This window comes from Pangasianodon hypophthalmus, chromosome 17, assembly GCF_027358585.1.
Source record: "Pangasianodon hypophthalmus isolate fPanHyp1 chromosome 17, fPanHyp1.pri, whole genome shotgun sequence".
In the NCBI taxonomy this organism is placed as follows: Eukaryota; Metazoa; Chordata; class Actinopteri; order Siluriformes; family Pangasiidae; genus Pangasianodon; species Pangasianodon hypophthalmus.
The window spans coordinates 16,399,539-16,417,803 of NC_069726.1; the positions used below are offsets into that span (position 1 = coordinate 16,399,539).

At 38.8% G+C, this 18,265-nt stretch overlaps 1 protein-coding gene across 8 annotated transcripts in view; it reads right to left on the reverse strand.

The window, feature by feature from the left end:
* Nucleotides 1-18,265, reverse strand: part of psd3l (pleckstrin and Sec7 domain containing 3, like) — a 127,865-nt gene that overhangs the window by 106,827 nt on the left and 2,773 nt on the right. For 6 of the 8 annotated variants that reach the window (XM_034312732.2, XM_034312731.2, XM_034312733.2 and 3 more), the window contains exon 2: nt 16,185-17,319. In XM_034312732.2, the coding sequence (XP_034168623.2) occupies nt 16,185-17,231 (1,047 nt within the window). In that variant the 5' untranslated portion in view covers nt 17,232-17,319. Of the gene's footprint in view, nt 1-14,149; nt 14,437-14,525; nt 14,548-16,184; nt 17,320-18,265 lie in introns of those variants that run through there. The other 2 variants (XM_053241459.1, XM_034312735.2) reach the window with 2 other exon arrangements.

Consider the following 18,265-nt stretch of genomic DNA (forward strand, 5'->3'; position numbering starts at 1 on the left):
ATAATCGTCATTCAACATACGGTATTTGTAAAGAGACTTATAATGAAGTAACAAAAGTAGCTGACAGTTCTTGTCCTGATCATTTAACTATTAAGTGCTTATTAATATGCGCCGACCTTCACGTCAGAGCTTCACGTGATCACTGAAATTGAAATGTAATGCTCTATTCTTCTTTAAACCTACAATGTGACATGGACAGCTGAAGCTTCCTTTGAGAAAGCCAGGGTAAATTTCAGGCTACAAGCTGTGCTTGGAGTTCCCACAGTAGTGAAAGGTTAAAGTGCTGACAGGCGGGAGAGCAGTTGCTATGGCTCCCTCTGGATGCATCAGGAACGCAGGCTTCTATTCCCAGCACCGTGCTCTTACACTCGGTCCACACACTTGTGTTTTAATCAAGGGCTTTTGTTGGTGCCATGTAATTGACTCAGCTCTGCACACACACTCGGTTATTGCTGAAGCCAGAAATATCTAAAGACCGTGCCTTATGTCAAATACTTCTCGCTTTAGGTATTAGGTACTTGACATAATAGCTGCAACCATTAAGGATTCAAAGCTGCATCCTTGCAGTAGATTTATTACTTTATTTTATTCCACAGCACTGTTGAATTCGTGAATCTGATTGGTCAGAAGGTGAGTAATTTTCTATGACAGCACCTACAGTAGTGCTGGCTGTAATTCAAATCACAGGTTTATATTAACACTCTACACATAATCAAAACCCAAAAATAAACTGATCTTAAAAAAAAGTGTTGTTATATACCAAAGACATATAATCACTGATATGGTGAAGTGTTCTGTAAGGAGACATTTAACAATAACGGAAGGAGTCTCCAGTGTGAGCATTTAACAGTGAGTTAAGTCAGTCACTCGGTAACAGTCGGTGAGGTTTCAGGACAGAGGACTTTCGGGTTTCTCAGTAACATGACAAGCTGCATTTATTTTTAGTCTTATTAACTCTGAGACAGAAATAAAAACATGCTGGTGAGGGAATGACTGTTAATAACTGATATAACTTAAATGACTTGTCTCACAGATGTTTCACAACATTAACTATAAATAGTTAAAAGCGCAACAAGTCATTCTTTAATAAATCAAAAATTTTAAATGCTGACAAATTGCTTCAGTATATAAGAGGAATATTCTTCAGGACATGCCGTTATTGGAAAATAATCCACTTCAGGATTTTAACAGAAACTCACACCACCACATTGTTGATTATTTTCCTGTAACAGTACAGCCCTTCACGTTCTCAAAAATAATGATGTAAAGGTAGTTTTCTTGTCCTTTTCTTAAAGTAATTCACAAAAGTTTACCAAAAATGTCTCAGGCCAAAAATGTTTTCTTTGTAAAACTGTACTTTTATTTTACTGCATGTAGGCAGGAAGCAGCTTCTGTATCATTGTTAAAGCTACTTGTGAGTCTTTCATGCTAACAGAGCTCAGGGAGTGTAAAGTCATTTCAGTGCTGTAGACCTTGACCATTTATCAGATAGTGTGCTGTTAAAACAGGCCCAAAGTCCAAGAGGCTGTCTGTTAGAGCCACTACAGATCTGCACAGCCTAAAGCTCAGTCTTAATTCAGGTGAATTAATGAAGTCATTAAACAGGCTAAGACCTGCAGCTTAGGCACATGGTGATGAAATAGTCACGGCTCTATTTCCTTGTCTGTTTCCATGTCTAACATATGAGGTGGATCAGGAAAGCACCAAAATCCCATCGCTTAATAAGGACAAGTTTATTTTGTACAAAACTGCTGCAGCATTTAGTTGCTCGAGCCAAATTAAGCAAGTGAGATCAAGTAAGGCTTAAGTGAAACTCTTTTTCCTGCATATGGGTCATGTTTGTACATGTTTATGCTGGTGAGATGCAAAATAAAGATATGATACATGTTCAAACATAATTACTGTCATACTGATGGAAGTTGTGATATTTTAAGAGAACAGCCAACTTCTTTTTTTTAAAAAAGTTATTGCATATATTAACTAATTTATCATATTTAGGCTAATTAACCTCTTAAACATTCAGGACCCATCATCAGGTAAAGATTTCTTCATCCACTCTCATAAGGATGTGTATGGGTGATAAAAAATTCGAATGAGGCTAGGTGCCAGTATTAGAATACTGAAGTCACTAATCGGTTACTCATGAGGAAAAAAAAAAAACATATTGGGAATATTTTTTGTGGGTAGCAGCACTATTGTGGTGTGTCACATATGAAGCTCACAGGATATACAAATAGATAATACATTTGCAGTAATGTTTATTAACAATACGGACATTTAATCAATTCTTACACTCCTGTGTCAGACCAGGGCAGCTCCATTTTCCTAGCAGATATTTGTAAATAACAGCGCACATCTACACTTTGAATGAGCGATTACTTACAAATAAACTTGTACTGGGTGCTTAAATCAGGGGTGTCAGACTCACTTTAGGTATTAGGCCACGTTACACTTAGTCTAATATAAAATAAAATGTGTTTTATTCAACGAACTGATTGAACATGCATCAGTCCTGATGAACAGACTGCAAACAAACCAAAAATTCAGCAAATGATAGTTTTACCATTTTGTACTATAATAATCTGGAACTGAAATGGACTTCATTGGGATTATATGTCATGAACTTTAACAAAATAGTATACATAATATTTTGTCGGGAGATGAATCTCAATGATGCCACGACCAGGAGTCAAGAGAGCAAAAACTGGCCGTGATCTCTGGGTGGTTGTGATGGTTTACTCCTTCTCTCTCTATCCTGTCAATCATAATGACTCTACCCAATGGGTGTGTACGGAAGAGGGCAGATAGCTCTGTCCTCTGAGTGTGTTACACTGCCCTGTGATGCTGCATGATATTGAAGTGTGTGTGTGTGTGCATGGGGGATCAATATACTTTGCAAAATTATTTACAACTAAAAACCTTAAAAGTTGTGATTGCATAAGTATCCAACCCTTTTGCTGTGAAACCTCTAAAATGAGTTCTTCTGGGAAGAGACATGGTTACAGCATCATAATAACAAATTATATGAATGTAAATGAATTACATATCATTAGCACATTCCCTCAGAGTTTACAGCTCTGCTCTACTTTGCCCCATAGCGGAATAACAGACCAGCTCTTTTTCCAAATCTTCCAATTCAGTTATGAACATGGATTCTAAATTCATCCAGCGGGACAGATAGGAACCTTTAACGAGCATGTAGCAGCCCACGGACTGTATGTAAATCCTCCCATACGACTCCCATGATCCTCAGCTCACGACCTCGTTATATGATCTCCAGTCAAGCTCCCCACTATCCCCACTAATGACACCAGTTTGCATACACACACCTCCCTGTAAATAAGCCAGATTTTCAGTGTTACTTTGCAATGTCTCACTCCAGCACTGTATCTGTAATGAGTTCAAGCCTTTGTTATCTGCCTGGTTTGAATATTCTGCTTCCTGTTTGCTGATTTAGACTTGTCTAGTTTATACCAGATCTCTTGACCATTTGTATGCCCCATAATTATGAGTATTGCCTAGCCATCTGGTTTGCCTGCATCAGTTTTTAATTAAACCAAAAAAGCTGCACTTCCGTTCATCTGTCCGCTTCATGACACATATCAGGGTGCCAAGAAGCACAGTATGCCCATCCTAAGTTAAAAATGAAACTAAGAATATCAGCAGCTGCTTAAATAATTACTCATTTCTCTTCTTCTGGTGAAAGCAGCTCATAAAACCTCTTGTGGGTGGAAATCTTTATTGATAAACACGCTTTATGTGTAATGCATCACAAATTTTGAGTGAGACGGAGCACGCAGTCATGATTCACTCGCACCATTCTTACATTCCATGCAGTACATAATATTAAACGTTTTGTTTAGAACACATTTGTTCCTTCTCACTTCAAGTGGGCATTTGGGTGATTTTAAAATTCACTCACAGCTTTCCAAGGTTGTTTCTCCCTTTTTCCTCCCGTAGATTCATCATGCTTAAGGTGGTCATTGGCACCAGTGAATAAGGAAGAACAGTGGCTTTATGTCTTATGTAATGCTTGCCCAAGTGCAAATGCTGCAGAATCGACACTCTTCTTCAATCAATTTGCATTGAGAAATAAATCGAGATTGCGATTTTAATATGATTTTTGTGTCCTAACCTTTGTAGGTCAATCCATATGCCTATGTGACAAAGCACATTAAAAAGTAACGACGCTGTTCTTCCTGCTTTAATCGTATAATCACATCTACATGATTACTTTTTCCACAAATTCATGCTTGTTATTCGGTTTATCATACTCAGTATACTTCAGTTACAACCACAAATAATTCATTACAGCACTGAAACTAATAGGAAATGTATGTAGATATGGAATCCAAGTTTAGAAAAGTTAAGACTGTAATTATTGTAATAATAATTACAATAATAAACACACTAATAACCACACACCACGTCCTCAAGTGCACACACTGTCTTTTGTCTGTGAAGAACGAAACCAAACCGGTGGAAACAGGAATGCTGACACTGCTGACCTGCATGTAAACCTGACCACAAAAAATGAAAGCATTCCACTTATGCTGCAATACGTTTCTGCTCACTACGACAATGTACACGGCAACTATACAGAGCTTGTGCATTTTCCAAACACTTGTCATTGGACGCCATTTCCACCTGGTCTTTTCATGTCTCTAGAATCTAAATTGTACCTGATAACATGTTACCATCATTTGCACTTGTACTCAAATGTGTCTCGGTTTAGCCAGATCTGATTGCTGTATCGCATGTAATATACAAATCAGCTCATTCAAAGGTGGCTTTGTTTCTGTATGTGGTCTGCTGTTTATTCTGGACAGTCATATCTGTCATAAGCACTAATTATTTTTTTGTGAACACCGACTTTGCTGTCTTGTGTGATTACTGTAGGACGAACATGGAGGACATGACCACATGCACTTCACTGCAATGTATCCTGAATGATTTTTTATTAAATGTTGTTTGAAGAGAAGGATGTATTTACATGTGTTTATACCACTGCTCTGTTGAATTCTCAAATCTGATTGGTCAGAAGATATTGATTAATTTTCTATAAGCACAGCTCTGGCAATAGTTCTGGCTGTAATTTAAACAATAGGTTTATATTAATGTGCTCATTCTAATATGCTTTCTTTTTATTGTAAATACTTATACAGGACTTCTATGGTGGACGTTGCACGAGAATCTAAGGCTAACAATAAACAAATGTGTTGTTATTTAAGAAAGAAAAACGCATACCCATTGACATGGTGAAGCCTTCTGTAGGGAGACATTTATTTAACATTTAGGGAAGGAGTCTTCATTGTCAGCGCATTGTAAAAATGAGTACATTTTCCGTGATGGGAAAGTATTCAGGACAGAGGACTTTACGTTTTCTCTGTAACATGAGCTGTGTTTTTTTTTTTTTTTTTTTTTTTTTTTGCCTTGATACTTTTGAGACAACTTTAATTCCATACATTGACTTCAAGAGAAAGAAAAAAGAGGCTGGTGAGGGAATGACGTTTATAGCTGCTAAAACATAAGTGATAACAGGAACTGACTTCTCACAGACATTCCACAACTTTACATGTAACTAAAAGTGCTTAAAAAGGGCAAAGTGTTCATTAATAATACAATAATTACAAATAGTAAACATTGGTGGTGTGTTTTATTTCTTACATCACATAGGTAAAATAATCCATACAATCCATAGATAATCCTGATACTGCAGGATTACCAGGTTTAAATGGAGTCAAAGAGCTGTCTGTGCATGTTCGGCTATGGCTTTGTTCAGACAGCCTGCTCAAATCCCTTTTTTTTGGCATAGACATTTTTCCCCTATTTTCTCCCCAATTTGGTCACCTGCCAACTCCCACTCATCAGCCAGCTTTCCCTTATTATACAACAGCTACCAACCGGGGAGGGTGAAGGCTAACATGACCAGGCTTCCTTCGAGACATGTGAAACCAACCAACCACATCTTTTTGAACTGCTTCTCACACAATGTCACAGGGCAACGTAAAACACTTGGAGGAAAGCACTAAGCGCCTTCTACCACATACAGTCCATGAGCTCACAGACATCCGTGATTGAATAGTGTCACACTGATTGACAGGGCAGAGACAGTATCCCAAACCTAGGCACACGGCAAATTCACAATCTCTTGATGATATGGTGAGAGCTGCGCCACTCGGGAGCCAGCATGTACGATTTGAGCATGTTTTCTACAGTCTAAATTGCGAAAACACCTATGAAGTCTGACAGAAATCTGAAATGGATTTCAGTTTGAAATCGGATTAAAATCGGACCTTGCCCTGCTCCTGTGCGACTCTGCGTAAGCCTGAATCATGTGACCAAAATGTGACCAAAATCCAAACACACTAAATTGATTTGATGTTAACACTCAAATGTCCAATTTGGGAAAATAAATCAGATTTTTTCCTGCGTCTGAACACCAGATTTTTCCTGCGTCTATGATGAACAGTGAGTGACATAGTTCAAAGTGTGTCTCACACTCTTTCCTCAAGGTAACTCCACCCGCAGATTTACAAGTAATGCTCAGCTATATGCTCTTTGCCAGGCAGCTGCATAATCGCACACGTTGATCAGGAAGTAGTTGATGAAATGTAATTAGGCAGGAAAATACCTGGGAAATTCCATGTTTGTAGTGGACCTAGTATAAATTGTCGCTAGTATAAACACTGCCCTGCATAGGCCAAGTCTCAGTGTGCTGGTTAGCAGCTCAAGGTTTTTGAAATGTGTCTGAGTTGAATGAATGAGCTGAACATGAGCCAGTACTTACTGACTGTAAAAAAATGACAAGAGATCCGTTGTCAGTCAATCGATCTTTTATACTGTGTCAATAAAAATTAAGTTACATATGAGCACACTCCCTTACAGTGTGTTTGAATGGAAATGAAAGACGTATCACTCTCAAACCTACATACTAATTAGTACTCGTTAGTTTCTTTGTGTGTTAAAATGAATAACTGCATACCAACCCGGGACTCTAAGTGGTTAATAATGTTTAAGATCTTATCCACAGATGCTTGTAAGTAGTAAAAAGTATGCAATGGTTCAAAATTAATCCACTTAGTGCTCCAAACACAGAGTGTAAGTACTTGTCGTGTATAATCAGGTCCTGTCTGAGCCCTCGTTCTGTGATTTTCCACAGTAGAGCTCAAACAGTGCCTAAGCCCAGGTTTGGGTTCACAGCCAAATCCTGCCAATTTCACTGGATCAAAAAAAGCTTACAAAGCACCTCACTGCTCTAACCACTAAATCCCTTTCCTGAATTGAGCAAAACTATGTTCTATGTCACAACTGGCTTGTCTTACATAAAAGTAACACAAGTAAAAGTGGTGTATTCGAGTCATTCATGTCTATTTATACTATTCATTCATTTCATCATACAAAACTATAGTTCTGAAAACTAAAGTCCATGGGGAGGAGTCAGACCTGATCCAGCTCCTCCTACATGGACAGACTTGGGCGGAGTGTGTTTCCTGTGTAGTTTTGTTTTGCACAGCGTTGTGTGGGTTAGGGTTAGAGGTTAGGGTAAGGATTTCGGATCTGCAGCGAGGACTATCTCGAATTCAGCTACAGTGACCTCTGATGGGTTTTCGCAGACTGCCACACATACATTCGTAATTATTATATAAATAAAACTTCTAACCACTGTTGGTCAAAGGCTGCATTTATATTGTGGGTCTTGATATTTGATATACAGTGGATATTAAAAATCTACACACCCCATAAAATTGCAGGTTTCTGTGATATAAAAATTTAAACCAAGATAAATCATCTCAGATCTATTTGCACTTTCAATGTAATATAGCAACCAACAAAATTCAAGTGAAAAACAAACAGAAACATTTTAGGGTGAAAAAAAAAAGAAAAAACTTATACAACAATAACCTGTTCGTGTAAGTGTGCACACCCCTAATACTTTGTTAAAGCACCTTTTTCTTGTAATACAGCACTCAGTCTTTTTGGGTAAGAGTCTACCAACCATGCACATACTGATTTGGCAATTTTATTCCACTCTTCCTTGCAAAAATGCTCCAGATCTATCAAATTATCCTGGTACAGCCTTCTTCAAGGCATTCCACAGGGTTTTCAATAGAATTTCTGGGCTCTTTTAGATCTAGATTGAGAGGTGAGCTCTGACTGGGCCAATCCAAAACATTAGTCTTCTTCTTCTCACCTTTATTTTTGCTTTGGGTTGTTATCATGCTGGATAACGTGCTGAACATTTTCTTTATATTTTGTGCCAAAATAGATTGGTATTTGGCACTATCCATGATTTCCTCTATGTTAACTAGAGCCTCAGTCCCAGCTAAAGAAAAGCAGTCCCATAGCATGATGCTGCCACCACCATGCTTCACCACCAAAATGGTGTTCTCTGGGTGATAAGCTGTTTTGTTTTTGTGCAAAATCTTTTAGAATTATACCTTGGTCTCATCAGACCACGACACATTTTTAGACATGGTTTGTGATGATTTAGGCAGGTTTGGATTGTTGTCACACTTAGGGAGTGACCAGTACTTGGCAGATATTCCTGCATTTCATTAAATGTTGCTGTAGGTCTCCTGGCAGCCTCCCTGAGAAGATTCTGTCTTGTTCTTTCATCAATTTTGGAGGGATATCCTGTTCTTGGTAATGTCACTGTGGTGCCTCATTTTCTCCGCTTGTTGATGATGGCTTTCACTGTGTTCCATGGTACATCTAATGTTTTGGAACTTCTTTGTATCCCTCTCCTGAGCGATACCTTTCAACAATGAGATCCCAAACAAGCTCTTTGCAAACCATGGCTACAGCAGTCAGATGAAACCAAGAAGAAGTCAAGAAAATCCTACAGAAACAGCTGATCTTTATTTGGGGTTAATCAGAATCACTTCACTGATGACGAGTGTAAGCTACTTACATTTGTACATGAGTCTGAATGTGATTGGTTAATTCTGAGCACAGTCACATGCGCAGAAGGATGCACACACATATGCAACCAGGTTGTTGTATGCTTTTTCTTTTTTTTTCCTAAAAGGTTTCTTTTTTTTACTTGTGTTTTGTTAGTTACTATATCACATTAACGGTAGAAAAAGATCTGACAAGTCGTATCTTGATTTCACTTTTTATGTCACGAAAACTTGCAATTTTTACAGGGGTGTGTGACTTTTTATACGCACTGTACACAGATCATAATTTTGTCCCACTTGTTAACATATGCATTTGACCTGATCAATATCTGATTGTTTATATCATTTCCCCACCAAAATGTGCTAATCTGAGAACAGCAACCTGTCACTAGCAGAATAAATTCTTTTATTCGCTTTGTATTTTGATGTAAGACCTTTAATTTTATGTTGACACTTGAAACCAGGACAGACTGTACCCTTACTCTGCCATGGCCTGAGAACAGCTTGGTTTCTGTAGCTACCTTGCAGTTTTATTGAATGGTTGTATCCCTGCACAGATTAATAAAACAATTTATTTCTTCTGGACTCTACAGTCTACCTTCCGTGATTCACGTGCCACTTGAGTGCCAAATGATGAATTTTGACCTAGCTTATCTCTGCATAACAATGATGATAACTTCATCATTCAGATTTAAAACCTCATTTGAATGTCTTTCAGAATGGATGTAAAAAAATTCTGATCTGTTTACAAATATGCAACAATATCCAATTTGTGTCAGAATTGGTCTGCAATTTAAACTCAGCCAGTCAGAACATCATTCAGAAATAAACATCAAGAAAACTTATCAGTGCAAAAGGATCATTTAAGAGCAACCTCATGCAGAGACCAAATCATCATGTTGATGTTGAAGATTAGATGCGTTTTGGGAATTTTAAGTTAGAGCAGCATGTCAGTCTGTTATCTTGGCTGTTTTAACACAGTAATTATCTTAAACACTGGTTATACACTATGTTACAACATGTTGGAAGAATTTAAATCCATTAGTAGCAGAAGGCTATTATTTTAGACCCTTCAGTGTTGCACAATTTATATTCATCAGACCTGGGTTGCAGGAACAGCTTAATGAAACCAGATATATTTGATTCATTGAACCAGTTATCTGTGTATTCAGTGCAGTAGCCTATATAATATTTATCATTTCCTGGACTTAATGAATACATTACACTGCTATTGCAGGGCGCCAGTGGAGACAGGATGTGAGCCCTGCGGCGCAAGAGAACTTGAGCAGTGATAATAAAACAAGTTAATGAGGTGAAATATAGGGCTCTCATGTAGGGCATGCCAAAGAGGAAGCAGACATGAAGAGCACAGCCTGGGAATTAGAGATGATCTGTTTAACTCTGTGGAGCAGGAGGACTTATTAGCAATGCTGCATATGACTTGAGAGACAATGGATTATTCCATCTGAAATAAGCTAATACGCAAATGTCATCTACTAACTCATCATCGACGCCTGGTCTTCTCCTGACAAGTTTTCAGAAAGCTCAAACTTGCCATAACAGCAAGAAAAATGTTCCAGAATATTCTACTATGATACATTTTCCCCCCAAATACAGGAAGGCGAATAAACAGGAAAATATTTCGATACACAGCTGTTTTCTCATAACACAAACTGAGACAGAGGGAGCATTTATTCCAGCTGTTTATGTCTTACGTGTCATATGGCAGCACAGACAAACCTCATGTCCACTGACCAGCCAAAAAGACTTCTTCTCTGTTTTTGTTCTGTAACAGACATTTATATCTTGGCAAATAAGCTAATCTTGCAATGGACTTGACATATATAGCATGGGGGGGACGGGGGGATGGTGTATTACGTAAAATCATATTGTGAAAATGTGAAACTTCCTCCTCTGTAACACTTCCTCATTCCAGGAAGGATTCAAGAATTCAAGAATTAGGCCAGAAAATCTATTTTGTCAAAATAGAACTCACTATCAGGCAATGATGGGACAATTTATAGGCCTAGTCTGTGAAGCATTATTAAAGTACTGATACCCTCGCTGAAAAGCTTCCTACACAAAAGGAAATAAACATGACATGGCTAATTGGTGAACATCCTGATGCTGAGCCAGCTGATGCTGATGGATGTTTCTGTAGCAGTTTTCATGAATCTAATCACTGACATGATTGAATAAATGACAATAATTATGTATGCTAAACATCTCCACAAACAATTAGATATTGGTTTGTCTTTGTCTTTGTATTGTTTGTCTGTAATGTTACAGGGGACTGGACGTCATCCAGGACAAATATTCGAATCAAAATCTTCAGTAAGCACTTTATCCAGGTCCAGGTTGCGGTGGAGCTTCACAAGATGGGAATATACCTTGTAAGAGACACCAGTCCATTGTAGAGCAGCAATAATGCACATGGATAACACTACGCTTTAAAATAACCTCACGTGGGAAAGTGAGAAAGTAAAAAGAAGTGTAGTGACATTTTAAAACAATTATTAACTTGTAATTTAAAACAGACTGACTTTTTTTTTTCTTCCAAAATTCAGATGAATCAAATTAATGCTTTGTTCCAACAGGGGATCAGTGGATAATTTAAACAGGCAGTGTATTTACATGTAAATATCTCCTATGTAAAATCCAGAGCGGGTCATTAAAGCATGAAGAACAGATATATTAGAGCCGAATGATAATGAGCTCCCCTCCTCCAGCAGTCCTACTGGGATCAAAGCCATTAGTGACTGATGGAGGTGTACAGCAACAAAAAGGCTTTGTATATATGTACACAGAAGATTCAAGGTGTTCAATTCAGTTACAGTCTCCTCATAGTTCCAAAAGGCTTGAAGGTGTATTCTTAAAAATAAAAGTCAGCTGTTCTTTCTGTTTCATCCAATCAAAAGATGGATCTGCAGACCTATGTTTACTGTAATTGAAGAGTGGAAAAAGCAGGGAAGAAGGGAAAAAAAAAACCTGAGCTGGAAACATCTGCAGAGGGAATACACACCGAGGGATTCAACCCGCTTACTGATCCTGTGCCACGGTTCCGAAGTGTAAACTGCAAACTATAAATCAGTCAGCATCTGATAGCAACTACAGCAGCTACATCTATAACGTGTTGTAACAGAAAAAAAGAACTGATCCTCATGTAGTTTCAATGTACATACAAACCAAAACCGGGTTGTGGTGTTCAACACTCGTACACACACATACACACTCTTTTTCTCACACTCAAACACAAACAGAGAGACTCATGTGGCAATACTTGTTTTTGACAGCATGTGTCGTAACACTAACACAGGTTGTTACAGGGTGACTGGATGAAAATGCTGGTGGTCGGGGAAGTACCCACACACACTCACACACACAAACACACACACACAAAATGGCTTACATTTAAAATCTATAGGAAGTGACTCAAATTCACAACTCATTCACAGGGAATTAAACAGTGTGTGTGCCATGTAACCTAAGGCTGATAATAAATACAGTTTTTAAGCGTTATTATTTAACAAAGAAAAATGTCTAATCATTGATATGCCAAGCTGCATTTTTTTTTTTCTCTTATTAACGTCAAGAGAGAAACAGTATCATGTGTCAGTCATTAATAAATAAAAATGTAACATCATTGCTTGCTAATCGCTGTGGTATAAAAGGACCAGGCCTAAAACATTTTAAAAGTACTGTTATGGGAAGAGAATCAACTTTGCCTCGGGGAGCATCACACCACTCTGTCGTTGATTATTTTCCTATAGCAGCACACCCTTAAGTGTTTTATTCCTTATATATGTAATGAAATGATGCCTACTGTATGACTTCCACTTAACTGTGAAACTATCTATGAAACTAACTACTACAATATTACAATATGTTTTGGGTTTTGAAACTCCATGGGGAGGCATGCACGCCAACACACACACATGTTTCTCTTACTACCTTTATGAGGAATTTCCATTGACATAAAAAAAACTTTTTTTTATTAATGCAGTTAATTAGTGCCTCAAATAAATCTAACCTTAACCTCAGTAACCAAAAGAAAATGCATTAAACAATGGGATTTTTTAATAAAATCGCAGATTTTGAGGGAAAAAAAGAGGTTTTCCTCATGGGGACCAGCCTAATGTGTGCATAACATCAAAGCTGTCAGATATTCCTAGACTTTTGGGGACATTTGGTCACACACACCCACACACTCTCTCTTACACACACACACACACACACACACATACACATACAGAGAGAGAGAGAGATGTATATGTATATATGTATATGTATCTGTGTATATATATATATATATATATATATATATATATATATATATAAAATCTGTGTGTATATATATAAAATATATATAAAATTTTTGGTTTGTTTGTACATTTATTTATCTATTGCATTGTTGAAAGTATGCACATTTGTTATTTTCTAATTTTTTCCCAAAGTCAATATAAATGTTAATGTGTGTCATGCCAATAAAGAAATCTTTTGTTTTTTTTTTTTTTGGGGGGCGGGGGGGGGGGTGTCAAGAGAGAGAGAGAGAGAGAGAGACAGATAGATAGAGAGGGAGAGAGACAGAGAGAGAGACAGAGAGAGAGAGGATAATAGATAAATAGATAGATAGAGAGGGAGAGAGAGAAAGAGAGAGAGAGAGAGAGAGACAGACAGAGAGAGAGAGAGAGAGAGAGGATAATAGATAGATAGATAGATAGATAGATAGATAGATAGAGAGGGAGAGAGGGAGAGAGAGAGAGAGAAAGATAAAGAGAGAGAGAGAGAGAGAGAGAGGCGCGCGCGCATCTTTTCTACATCAGTAGGTTGTATGGATCCGCATCCGGGACAGCGCTGTAGCTAACTTAGCTGAATCAGCAGAATTTTCCACATTTAAGCACAGACAAGGAAAAGATAAACAACTTCAAGTAGGACTTTATCTAGCCACGTGTACTTGTGGCCATGAAAAAGAGTGTCACACACACACACACACACACACTCCCTCTGTCCTGCTAGCTTTAGCCATAAAGGTATTAGCCTGTCAGTGTTCTGACCAGCCTCAGCATATCATAACAATGTTGCTGACTAACCAGTTTTCTGATGAAACTAAACGCCAGGAAGCCGCAGCCTGCTCTCAGGACTGGCTGAATGAACCTCACACTAACGCCTGCACACACATACAACTAGTTAATTAAACAGTACTAAGAGTTTAAACACGACACAAAGGGTTAGCTAGAGCATCTCACCCCATCTCCCTGCTCCATATCCAAACTGCTGTGTTCATGTGATGTGTGTGTGCTGAGCCTCTGCGCGGTCAACACTCCAGCTCTCCCACAGCTTCCATGAGCTAGCTCACTGTTCAGACAACATGCACTGAATCCACAGAGTTCCTACAGAGCACAGAGCGAACAACGATGTCCGAGGTTTCTGGCTCTCTAAGCGGACACTGAGAGCTCCGACACACTGGCGAGTTCCAGCAGCACTTTCAGACAGTCGCCTGAAACTGAAGGCGTGACACAGAGCGCGCTGCCGAAGAAACCCGAGCGAAGTGAAAGCTCTGCTGTAGCAACGAACCCTGAAAAATCGCCCACACTTGCGCTCGCAGTCACACACAATACTCACCAAGACTTCCTGAAGCTCATCTATTAAACACCGCCGCTAATTCATCATCGCTGGACCTCATCTCTCACGCTTTCAGCCGTGCACTAGGGCTTGTGTTTTGTTGTCCATATGCCAGACAGTCCACCCCCCGTCTCAGTGACAGTTGGTACGTTCTCGGGAGCGCGTCCCATGCTAGGACAACGCTGTGGTAGGATCCATGAGAGGAGAGGCAGGGGGGTTGAAATGAAAGTTAAGCAAGGAAAAGGTCTCTCATAAGCGTTCAAGATTTGGTATGGACTCTCTGAAAAGAGAGAGAAGGGCCGGAGTCTATTACTTTCTTCTTAAATGAGCTAGGATCAAGGATTGTCATTATAACACATGATTTTAAATACATATTAAATAGTTCCTTATCTTCATCAATGCAATTCAATGTACTTGCAATTCAATGTACTTGCAGTACAAACAAGATTTTTTTTCTTACCAAAGCTGCAGACTATGTCAATATTAAAGCCAAAAAAAAAAAAAATATCATATAGTCATGTATGTCATATTTTTGGAGCCTATAATCTTCCCTATAATTTTAGTGGGCTGCTGGTGGTGAGGAAACTGCTACAAAACTATACCTTTATATAGCAGGCGTGCTTCTATGCTCATAGTTTCTTCTCACAGGGAGGCAAAACATGAAACAGTAAAAACAGCTTACTACCATGACCACATCATGCCACCATGACCATGCTGTATGTATTAATATGCATAATCTGCACAGCTATCTTTGACATATCGTGAGTCACCACCCAACAAATTTATGATTTGTACAAGATGAACAGTTTGACAAAAGACGAATTTATGATTTGATACAGGACGAATTTACGATTTGATACAGGACAAACATGCTCACAAATGCTGAACATGCTGTAGAGAAAGTAGCTCAGTAGAAACCTCTTCATAAAAGACAAAACTGCACAAAAATCTTCTTTAAAATTTTTCTTTAAAAAAAAAATCAGGTATTATCACCTGTATTAACCAGTAAACACTGTTCAAATGTAAGGTTATAATCTTGGGAGCCATATCAGTGATTATTCCATTAGTACATTTTTTTTACAATTCAACCAGTGCAAATAACTGATACCTTTCTAAACCATGTTGTCGGTTTCTACACCAATAAACTTTGAGTCCATCCTGTTTTAAACAGGGCAGAGCTTTTACCAGTATTATCAGGAGATTTCTTTTTTTTATCAAAGAAAGAACAACAAATTGAAAAGAACACCCAACGTAAAATGGCAAGAGCAAAGGAAGAAGATGAAAATTCTTTCTGGTCCATTTAATGTCAGGAATGGCAGAAATTACTCTTGGATACACAGCTGTAATCGGTCCATCTGGGTGGGTAGCCTTCAACCATTATCCACCCTGGTGTGGTCAAATCTTACAGTCTCATGCTTTCAGATGAAGATCATATTAAGTGTCTAAAACCCTAAATTATGATCAGTATAATCAGTACATTTTAAATTACTAACATTTTTTAAATCTTAATTTCAGCCTGTTAAAGTCTTCAGTACCCCAAATTTATAGCTAGTGTAAAGACTTGGACTCTAACATGATGTATGTAGGGATCAGTATTTTGTGCTTTAGAGATGAGAATGAATTCAGCGACTACATCTAAAGAATTAAATGCAATCTTACCTTTTCAGGTGCTGTAGACTGAAGCATGACCGATGGTGCTGTTTCAGTGTGCGGAGATTCTGTAGTCAGTGCAGTTTGGTTTGGTTTTCCTGAACCAACTACAGCCAGGGAAAGGTTTTCAGAAGGTTTTTCGACATCAGAAGTCGCTTTAGAAGAACTACGTGCTGGTTTACAGACATCCCCATAGAGGTTTGAGGACCTCTTGATGACGGCTGACACAAACGTGGTCCGCTCTGCGTTCATGCTCAGCACTGTCTGTGCTCTTTCTGGAGCAGCAGCCTCCTCCTTGTGCTTGGCACTGTGCACCCAGCTGCTTGGCAGAAAAGTAGAGGTTGGTGCGCAGGCTGGAGGGACTCCCCTGGGCGTTGGGCTCAGATCTGGACTACGTGGTGTTGTCCTGTTCTGGGAGTCAGATCCTGTTGATGGGTAGAGGAAACTCACTCTGGGACCTAAAGAAGGTTTGGGAAAGCTCCCCAGTGATGGAGACTGAATCACTTCACTCATGGTTTCAGGAGGGTCCTGACAGAAGAGCCAAGTGGAGGATTCTACGTGTTCACCAGAGTTGTCCTTCTCAGATACTGAACTTAGGGATTTGTTGACTTCACAGCTTAAGCACTCCTGAGAATCTGTTTCACTTAGAAACACATTTCCTGTTGAACATTCAAAGCTTGATGATGAAGTGGTTTCTTGGTTAGCCGGCCTGATGTCTATCCTTGTTGAATCTGAAGGATAGTTTTTTTCTGTAATCCCAGAAGCAAATAGTGGTGAAGGTGCTTCCTCTGGTATAGGTTTACTATCCACACTCAGTAATCCGGTGTCATCTAAGGCATCCTTGTAGGCGGTTATACTTTCATCCTCCAAGGTGTAGATGCTCTCTAGGTCTCCGACAGAAGGTCGTGCTATGTCTGCAGCTGTTGTGGCTGATGATACTTCCTCTGGAGTGACAAAGCTCAGAGAGGCAGCAGAAGGTTGGCACTGCTGGGCTCTAGAGGGTGACTGCAGTTGGATGAAAAGGAAGGAAGTCTTGACCTGATGATGATCTCCCATTTCCTCGATGGGAGTGTGGTCTCTTGGCGCAAGGGGAAGGGAGCAGAAGCGCACAGGTTTTCCCAGACTAACCTAGGTTACTGCTGGCCTGGAAGCACAAAAATACACACAGGCCAGCACAAGTGATTATTTGTTTTGAATCTTTTGGGATGCAAACTCTGGGAAGAGACCCTAAATATATTTTTGAGTTCAAACTATGGCAATCTGTCTTGCTTTCATTAGAAGTGTATTCTCACTTCAAACCACTCAAAACCGAAGCAATCATACGCAATCTTCCAGCCCGAAACAAATTCTGCAATGTACCATGTTACAGATCCCAGTTTCATCAAATGTTCAGTGGGTTAAATAAGTCTCTAATGTCTATACAGATTTGTGTTGCACCATCTTGTATACAAAAAACATTATTAGCTGTCCATCACATTAGACAGTGAACAATTACACAAAAATGAGTGAAATTTCTTCTGACAAGCCTGGAGGGAATATCTCAATAGCCAGAGCAGCTTATTTTTATTAAAAAAAAAAAAAAGATGGTAATAAGAGCATCACATCACACTCATGAAGCATTCCTCAGGGGTTTGTTACGTGTTCTTAGGCTCTTACAGAGTCCTCTTTAACAGGGAAACAGTTGCAGAAGATTTCTCAAGAGGGACTAACTTAAAGAGCCTTAAGATTTGACCTTTTTTCTAAGATTGTATTTTTTTTAATAAATTACCTTAATTAGCAAATGATCGAGCCATTTATTATTTTCAAATCACTTCAGACTTTATTAACAACAATTTTCCCAACTAATAAAAAATAGAGACCAGAAATGTTGAAATTCAGCAGCAATCTAAAGATGAATGTCTAAAGATGAACTGTCAGGAGGCATATTTAAATGACACATGAGGCTTGAAGCCAAATCTATGTCCAATCATTATCCAAATATGAGGTCCAATGTTATCATCCAGAACCTTGCTGCACATCCAAAGCCACCCTATGCACAAGTGCCAGTGTGCAAGGAAGTCAATTTGCATAACTGTATCTATGAATTAGAG